Here is a 10,000-nt window from a genome sequence, read left to right as displayed (position 1 = left end):
TTTGCTGAAAGACGTTGCAGCTAATTTTATAGTCAAAACAATGACAAAGGCTTTATAATGTCATATCAAGGTATGTTGTTAACTTTTTTTTATAAATCTTTATGTTGTGCACAAATGCATTATAACGTCCGTCTTATTTTGTGTAGGAATTTGTGTTTGCCTGAAACATTACAATTTTCGGACATAGTTCGTTCAATCGGATTCCTGCTAATTGTTGGCTGTCACGAAAATTTATCATGTGTTACAGTACTGAAAATTTATCATGTGTTACAGTACTGAAGTCTTGATTGTTTTCATTAAAAAATTGCTGGAACTTTGAAAATATATGTATATGATTTGCACAGTTACTGAATATCTTGATTTGTACCTTATATTTTGACATAACTTCCTGAAAATAAATATTGACTTTTATTCAAGGTTCCTTTAACGGTCTCACAAGTTGAAAACATTTCATGTCCCCAGGGGGTTGATGTTTTAAGTTACATTAAATCACAAAATGGTCTCGGCACAAAATTTTCCATCTAGAAGGAGTGCTGCATCTGCAGATTTTTTCCTTAATCTTTTTATTTTTGATACAGAGTAAGCAAAGTTAACATAATATTTCTGCCATTTATTTTTATTATGTTTACCTGCCATGCATACACGTACATAAACATGGTTTTGTCTTTTTTCAGAATACTGGTGTAACAGAAATATATTCTGAAAATGACTGTCTACCTGTATGTGTGCACAATATGCAGGGTGATTTCAAATGGATTTGCTACAGCGAAAGAGTTCGTCAAAGATGTCTTAGAAATTAACCACTCATTAATGCTGCAACTGATAAAATTTGGGGTGACATTATTTTCATATTTGTGTACTGCTCTCAATTTTGTGTTCATTATTACTTACACAGTGGTCATCTGTGTCAAAGATTTCTTTTTGGACTTCCTTAATTTCTTGACTGCATTGGCATACTTGCTGTGGAAGTTTGTGGTTTTGCTGTATGGAGTTTTTGATTTAATATTCCGTTTGCTAGAAAGCCTAGCTTTTTTCTTGTGGACAGGGGGAAGATGGACTGCTCAAACCATTAAAACATCCGGGCACAATTTGGCTGAAAATGGTCTTGTAACCTGGAAGTTATTTGTTGCATCACTAAAGGAATTTACGCAATCAGTAATTGAGGGTGTTTCAATGGTTGGTTATGGTTTTAAATGTGGTGCTATATTTTTTTATGAAAATCTGTGCATAGTATATTCTGTTGTTTGTGATATCATTTATAGCATTGATGGTATGACGAGAAGTGTCATGCGCTATTGCTATGATGCATGTTGCTACTTTGTCAAAGAATGCCTGCTCAACTTGTCACAAGATGCATATATTGGCATTATAATTGTCTGTCTCACATTCTACATTTTCAAGAGCATGTACAAGATAATGACCACAGAAGGTTTAACATTCCCAGTACCTAGGTGGCGTGGAAGAAGTGTAATTGTTATTGACGACAATCATGATTACATTGATGATGGCTCAAGGGCAGAATTTTCAGATGACGAAGATGTGATAGATTTGACAGTAACAGATGACAACGATTTTGATGAAGAATATAGTGTAGTCTCTGACTATAGCGATGATTCAGATGGCAGTATGGATGAAATATCGACAGACGGTGAACTAGAAGTGGACTCTGAGAGTGATAATGAAAGCAACGCTCAGAGCGATAGTGAAGTGAGTGAGATAAATATTCAGTTACCAGACATTGGCAGCCATTATGATTTGAGGAGATCAATTACACCATCTAGATGCAAGCCGAAGGATATGAAGGCGGAAGATTCGGAAAGATTGATTGAATCAGAGAAGGAGCGTCGCATGTGCGTTGTGTGTCAAGACAGAACCAAATCTGTGCTCATTTTGCCGTGCAGACATATGTGTCTATGTATTCAGTGTGGAAACAATATCGCAAGAACGAGAAATCGAGATAGACGAAAATGTCCCCTCTGTCGATCAAAAATCAATACTATCATGAATGTTTATGTTTGAATTTTAGGCTTTGTGTAAAATACAGATACTACTGCACGAACCACTGACTCATCAGCTGGGAACTGCCCATCAACAAGTGTTTCTATGGAATATGTTTATGTGGAAACCTTAATGTTGTAACAATTTGTCGAATCAAACATGTCATATGTACCACATGTAATAAATTAATGTTTGGCATAACTTCCTACAGTTTCTTTATCAAGAGATATGCAATATAATAGAGACATATTATGTGGTCATGCAAAGATTGTTATAACCACTAAATAAGTTTGGGGTTTATTGTAACAGCGATGAAAGTTTATGTTCGATAAGGTGAGCGATAGCTATGAATCATGCGGGTTGTATTGGAGTATAGTGTGTATGGATAGATCTATATGATAAAGAATAGATAGAGTTCATTGTAGGGCTTTATAATGATAAGTACCAAAAGGAAGCTATTATACAAGACATGTTAACAGTGTATCATTTATAATTTATCAGTTCTCATGCCATTGGAATGGTATTGGTTGTGTGTTATGCGGTTTACAATTTGTGTGGGTGTCTGTTTTGACTTCAAATATTTGCATAAATTTTAAAAGCAAATCAATTGCTATTATGCTTTTGGAATGGTATTGGTTTTTGTTTTGCTATTTTGTTGAGCAGTTCCTGATTTTTGGTGGATGTCCGTTTTGACTTAAATATTTGCTTAAATTGGGTGACACTTTAAAAGCAATGCTAACAGGCTAGACGATCTGTCTTTTCTCATTGGATTTGTAAGAGGAAGGTTACATTTGTGAAACTTTTGCTGGTGCTGAATGAAATATGTTTTGCTAACTCATTCATAATTGTATTTGAATTATGTTCATAAAATATTTTGCTTAACACTGCGACAAAATTACAATGTGCCAGTTTTGCCTCAATTGTACATTTTTGTCATCACCATATTCTCAGTAAATAATATTGTATTAGTGTTAAGCCTTTACAGACATAATGATATTTGTTAAGCTTGAATTTATATTCTTTAATTTTTTACTTCAATCTTTTTTAATACTTATTACCCAGTTTATAAGTGACATGAGACAGTAGAGTTTTGATAACCATTTCGCAGTGGTTTGGGAAAGCCAGGCTAAAGGCATGTGCATAAAGGGTTGTTTCAGATTAGCCTGTGGATTCAGCACAGGCTTACGAGGTGCAACACTTTTATGGTATTTTTTGTTTAATGGAAGTCCCTTCTAAGTCAATATCTTGTTGAGGCAGACAGTGTGATCCCTTTTAAGCCTGTGTGGACTGCAGAGGCTAATCTGTTACGACATGTCACATATATGCATTAGGCCCGGTTTTCACAGAGCTCTGCTAATTTATAACGTGTTTTTTTTTTTCGCTATGAGAGGTATTTCAATAGAAGTAAATTCAGCTTAATATTAGCTGGGCTGTTTTCGGAGAAAACCCGAGGTATTGTCATAGTCAGCTCGTCTTGTCCGTTGTCGTCCGCCGTCCGCATTGTGCTAAAACCTTCACATTTTGCTCTAAAATCAAAGTGCTTCCACCTACAACTTTGAAACTTCATATGTAGCTGCATCTTCATGAGTTTTACATGCCACACCCATTTTTGGGTCTCTAGGTCAAAGGTCAAGGTCACTGTGACCTCTAAAAAAGAAAAATTCTGGCAAGCTTTCGCAGCCAAGCGTGGCACCCGTTTTGCGGTGCACTTGTATGTCATAATTGTTTATAATTATTTTACTATTTCTGTGAGTGTTAAGTAAGGGACCATACATTGTTTTCTTTCTATATTTTTCTGGTTAAAGAACCAATTCTGAAGGCCAATATGATAAAATTGTTGATCATGAAACAACTATTCACCAAAGGTGGTATATTAAGACTACCGTATGTAAACACATATTTGTACCAATATCACACTAAATATGATTGTTCATTATTTAAAACATTATTTGCTAATTGAAATAACATGTACTACCCGGTATTTTTATTAAGTGTTTCTCAATGTTTGTGTTTTCACAAGGTGGAATTCCATATATTCATGAGAATCAGAACAAATTGTTGCAAAAGCAGTTTCAATTTTGTGTAAATACTGTAACAATTTAGTTTACCCTAACCCCTTTCCCGCTCAGCAGCTCAGTGGAAAGGGCTTATGAAACCAGTGCAAATCAGAACAGCCTGGGAGTAACTGTTCAGGTTGTATGTTGTTTGATGCTCATCAGTATCTTAGGGTTGGAAAAGAAGCCTTTAAAACAAATTGAATCAAGTAAGAGAGGTCTATAATTTAATTTAATTAGATTTTCTAAGAGACTTTAAATGTGTAAAAGTGTGTATCTGAGTAGTGAAGGGTTTATCTATCAGATAAGCCTAAGATATATCTAGGCTCTTATATTGAGGAAAGTAAATATTAACAGTGCAGATCTGCATACATGTACAGTAGAAGACTAAAAGCAAACATTATTGTTTACTTCTATGTTTGATTGAAACATTTATGTATCTATTTTGACTATTATTCTCAATCACTTATACTTGCAGATATTTATAATATATCCATACTTGCTTATTTTTTTATGCTTTTTATTTGACGTGATCATTTCATTATTTCATGATTCATATTCTTGCAATATCTGTTGACATTATCATAATTAATGTTTGTTTCATGCAGATATCATCAAATCTTGCAGCAATGCTTTACATTTACTGTTTTAAAGCCTGCCTTCTTAATCATATGAGCCTCAATCTGGGAAAACTGGGCTTAATACATTTGCGTAAAATATTGCCCCAGATTAGTTTGTGCAGTCTGCACAATGTAATCAAGTATGACATTTTCAGTATTTACTGGAATTTTTTGTTCAGTGTTAGTCTCTTCAAATGAAAATCCACTGCACAGTCATCCCTGATTAGTGTGTGCACACTGCACATGTCATCCCTGATTAGTGTGTGCATACTGCAATGTCATCCCTGATTAGTGTTTGCACACTGCACCTGTCATCCCTGATTAGTGTGTGCACACTGCACATGTCATCCCTGATTAGTGTGTGCATACTGCAATGTCATCCCTGAGTAGTGTGTGCATACTGCAATGTCATCCCTGATTAGTGTGTGCATACTGCAATGTCATCCCTGATTAGTGTGTGCATACTGCACAGATGTCATCCCTGATTAGTGTGTGCATACTGCACAGATGTCTCATCCCTGATTAGTGTGTGCATACTGCACAGATGTCATCCCTGATAAGTGTGTGCATACTGCACAGATGTCATCCCTGATAAGTGTGTGCATACTGCACAGATGTCTCATCCCTGATTAGTGTGTGCATACTGCACAGATGTCTCATCCCTGATTAGTGTGTGCATACTGCACAGATGCCATCCCTGATTAGTGTGTTCATACTGCACAGATGTCATCCCTGATTAGTGTGTGCATACTGCACAGATGTCATCCCTGATTAGTGTGTGCATACTGCAATGTCATCCCTGATTAGTGTGTGCATACTGCACAGATGTCATTCCTGATTAGTGTGTGCATACTGCACATATGTCCTGCCTGATTAGTGTGTGCATACTGCAATGTCATCCCTGATTAGTGTGTGCATACTGCACAGATGTCTCATCCCTGATTAGTGTGTGCATACTGCACAGATGTCTCATCCCTGATTAGTGTGTGCATACTGCACAGATGTCATTCCTGATTAGTGTGTGCATACTGCACAGATGTCATCCCTGATTATAGTGTGCATACTGCAATGTCATCCCTGATTAGTGTGTGCATACTGCACAGATGTCATCCCTGATTAGTGTGTGCATACTGCACAGATGTCTCATCCCTGATTAGTGTGTGCATACTGCAATTCATCCCTGATGAGTGTGTGCATACTGCACAGATGTCATCCCTGATTAGTGTGTGCATACTGCACAGATGTCATCCCTGATTAGTGTGTGCATACTGCAATGTCATCCCTGATTAGTGTGTGCATACTGCACAGATGTCATCCCTGATTAGTGTGTGCATACTGCAATGTCATCCCTGATTAGTGTGTGCATACTGCAATGTCATCCCTGATTTGTGAGTGCATACTGCAATGTCATCCCTGATTAGTGTGTGCATACTGCACATATGTCATCCCTGATTAGTGTGTGCATACTGCACAGATATCATCCCTGATTAGTGTGTGCATACTGCAATGTCATCCCTGATTAGTGTGTGCATACTACACAGATGTCTCATCCCTGATTAGTGTGTGCATACTACACAGATTAATCTGGAACAGCACTTTAAAGAGGCCTTTTCACAGATTTTGGCATGTATTGAAGTTTGTCATTAAATGCTTTATATTGATAAATGTAAACATAGGATCTAAAAAGCTCCAGTAAAAAACATAAATACTATTAATGAAAGAAAAAAAAGGTTCCCAGCTCAACAGGGCTCGAACCACTGACCCATGGAGTAAAAGTTGAACCCTTAGACCAATCGGCCATCCATTCTCATAGAGAAAATGATATATATTATACTTAACATAAACAATCCTTGTAGTGTCACAAAATTTAACGACAACAACAGAACTCTCCAAATTATTAAATCTACAATGAAAATTTGCGAATCTTAAACATTTTTTTCAATTTTGTCAGTTTACCAAAACGTGTTAAGGTCCCTTTAAGCACAGTTTTCTCAGAATACAACTCTTATTAAAAATCATTGATATTTTTTCTTGGCTTTACATAACTTTTGTCCAACTTATTTGTTTATAAATGTAAACTGGCAGACATGATATAATAATTAAATGAAAATGCCAATCCAACTATGTTCAAAGGCTTGCTGATTCTATCTGCTGTTGCTTTATTTAAACTGAGATACACTTTCCATACCTTAATCACCATGATTGAGCAACAAGTTGTTTCCTGGTTTGTCTGCATTATACTGTAGGCCACTTTATAGCCTTGTGTAAACAATAGCACCTCAAACTTTGTCAATATTGAACTTCGACCTATACACTTATGACCACAGGTTCAGCCATTATTTAAAGGGACCTTTTCACATTTTGGTAAATTGACGAAATTGAAAAAAGTTTCAGATTTGCAAATTTTTGTTGTAGTTATGATATTTGCGAGAAAACAGTAACACTGAACACTAGTCATGCTCTTAAATATCCCATTATGTGCATCTTTTTACGATTCAAAAACCATAAAATTATGAAGCGTTATAAACGTGAAACCATTGAATAATTTGAAGAGTTCTGTTGTTATTGTTATATTTTGTAACATTACTAGCATTGCTTATATAGAGTATAAAATACAATAGCAATTGTATGAGCACAGATGGCAGAGTGGTTTCAGTGTTAGACTTTTACTCCAAGGGTTAGTGGTTTGAGTCCAGTTGTGGAGAACTTTTTTTCTTTCTTTCATTTTATTCTTGTATTTAACTTGAGAGCTATTTAGTTCAAATGTTTACATTTATCAATTAAAAGCAATTAATGAAAACTTCAATACATGCCAAAATCTGTGAAAAGGTCCCTGTAAGCTGTTTTTATGACAAGTGAATGAACAAAGACATGTTTTGCCATTTTCACAATTAATATGCGTTTCAATTTAAGTTATAGGAATAACTAATTGTAAGATCACTCCATTCACAAACTGTTCGATGTTATTTTCCACTGTTTTCTCAGCAAAATTCTGAGTTATTTTCTTCATAATGTAGTAAAGGTAGTAAATGTAGTAGTAGTAGAAGTAGCGGTAGTAGTAGTAGTAGTAAAAGAAGCATTAGCAGTTGTTGTAGTATAAATAGAAAAACAAGTATAAGCTTCAGTAATAGTAGCAGCAATAGGAGAAGTAGTAGTAGTAGTAGCGATAACAGCAGCAGCATTAGTATTACTTGAAACAGAGGTAAAATCAGCAGAACAAAAATAATTGGGCCGTGCTGTGTGAAAAAGGGTTGTATACATGTGCGTGAAGTGTTGAACCAGATTAGCCTGTGCAGTCTGCACAGGCTAATCAGGGACAACAATTTCTGCCTAATCTGGATATTTTCTAAGAAGAGACTTAATAAACGGAACAAAACATAAAAGTTGAAATTGTCGTCCCTGATTAGCCTGTGCGGACTGCAGAGGCTAATCTGGTATGACACTTTACGCACATTCATTAAACCCCTTTTTCACAGAGCAAGGCTCAATTATAAGAAGTAGGTACTGGTATCATAAACCAGATCAGTTGTACAAAGTCTAGAAAAGAACTACAGTAGAGATGTAGATATGTTATCTAGTGGTAAGTCACTTTTGTTGACAACTTAAAGGACCCTGGCTCAGCGGCATCACCTTCTTACCCATTTTTTGCACAAGACAAATAGTTGCTTCATTGACCTAACATAATGGATATAGGCATACTTTACCTTCTGACTCATTCACATGGGTCTTTAACAAAAATACCTTTTAAATATGTTAAAAGTATGTTACATGTATTGGGTATTTTTGAATAAGGCCTCTGTGATCACAACCCTGACTTATCATGTATATTGCATCATTTCTTCCCTTGGAACCCTACAAACAAGTGTTTTGAGAATAAACTAGATTAAACTCCCTCATAAACTCACAGAGAAAATACTGTCAAGGAAGTATATTTATTTATTTATCAAAATTTGCAATAAGGGCACAGTTATGTAGAATAAGTGTGGTAACCATCGGCTAGAGAAATATTAAGCTGTGCTCTGGCAAAATGAGGCTTAATGCATGTGCTTAAAGTGTCGTTCCAAATTAGCCTGTGCGTACCGCAGGGACTACACCTTCAGTTCTGCTGTAATTGGATTTTCATTTAGAAGGGACTTCTTTTAAACTTACAATGCCTTACAAGCGGACAGTGTTGTCCCTTATTAGTATGTGCAGACTGCACAGACTAATCTGGGACGACACTTTTCACACATGCTTTAAACCCCATTTTCCAAAAGAGAGGAACTTATGTTTGTGCGTTTTGATTTTATTTGAAATGCTTGTTCATCCAAGTTTTGACCATTTTATGTTTATAGTTGGTTACATTGGTTATAGTTGGTGACCTGTTATAGAAAATGGGAATAAGAAAAAGAATTTCACTCCTGATAAAGTTTCTGGAGTTTCTATGTTATCTATATTAATATTTATAACATAATTATATACTTGTATTACTCTTGTATTATCTGTTGATATTATGTGTGTCTCATCCAGTTATATGTTAACCGCACACTTTATGACAATAAAGGCATTTTTTATTTCCCGCATTATGTTTACTATGCTACATGTATGTGTAAATGATATCTGCAATACGTTATGCTGTGACTTACTAAAACATAGCTTACTATTATTCCTGTTTAATAGGGTCTATAATATATATGTATGTGCATTGTTTTGTCCATGTATCAAGGGAGGTAAAACAATAAGAACACTACATTTCATCATCTGCGTAGTTTCCTCCCTTATAACATTGATAACGTGTGTTCGGTAGCGGGTTTGTCGCAAAAAACGTAAATGGACGTTAAATTATATCAAACATATCATGAGAAGCTTGGAATGGGACCTTGCTCACAAGTCGGGCACAGTACACTAAAGTAAACTAGATTAACTTTTTGAAAATGAACTTAAACAAAGATTGTGTCGCTTAAGAAATGTAACCTGTGACTTAAACCCAACCCTAACCTCGATTGCAATTGAAATCTGCTCATTGTTGGGGGAGGGGGTAAAGGTCATTGCTACATGACATCGAACAAATGTTATGAAGTCCATCCGCGCATTATTTTAGGACCCGGGGTGTTTCCTAACACTCTACATAATTAACTTAAGTAGACTCGAAAGTAGCGACACATTTTGAAGTTTAGCTGCAATTTACGGCTATTTAGTTCTTACTGTAAGAGTTTCAACTTGTGTGTGGTATTGGATTGCGGGGGTGGGGGTGGGGGGGGGGAGGTTGGGCGGAGTACTTGGACAACGAAAGTCACATGCTTCCGGAAACGGGGCTGGAATTCTGGTCGCCTAGGTGAGAAGCTCGTG

At 36.0% G+C, this 10,000-nt stretch overlaps 1 protein-coding gene across 1 annotated transcript in view; it reads left to right on the top strand.

Moving 5' to 3' along the window:
* LOC127839032 (uncharacterized) overlaps positions 1-9,211 on the top strand; it is a 9,268-nt gene extending 57 nt beyond the window's left edge. Inside the window, exons 1-2 of the mRNA XM_052367168.1 lie at positions 1-70; positions 675-9,211. The exon at positions 1-70 is cut by the window's left edge and continues 57 nt beyond it. Of these exons, the coding sequence (XP_052223128.1) occupies positions 706-2,019 (1,314 nt within the window). The 5' untranslated portion in view covers positions 1-70; positions 675-705 and the 3' untranslated portion in view covers positions 2,020-9,211. The remainder of the gene's footprint in view (positions 71-674) is intronic.
* The last annotated feature ends 789 nt before the right edge of the window (positions 9,212-10,000 follow it).

The sequence above is a fragment of the Dreissena polymorpha genome, chromosome 7, assembly GCF_020536995.1.
Source record: "Dreissena polymorpha isolate Duluth1 chromosome 7, UMN_Dpol_1.0, whole genome shotgun sequence".
In the NCBI taxonomy this organism is placed as follows: domain Eukaryota; kingdom Metazoa; phylum Mollusca; class Bivalvia; order Myida; family Dreissenidae; genus Dreissena; species Dreissena polymorpha.
This window is presented reverse-complemented; position numbering and strand designations above follow the sequence as displayed.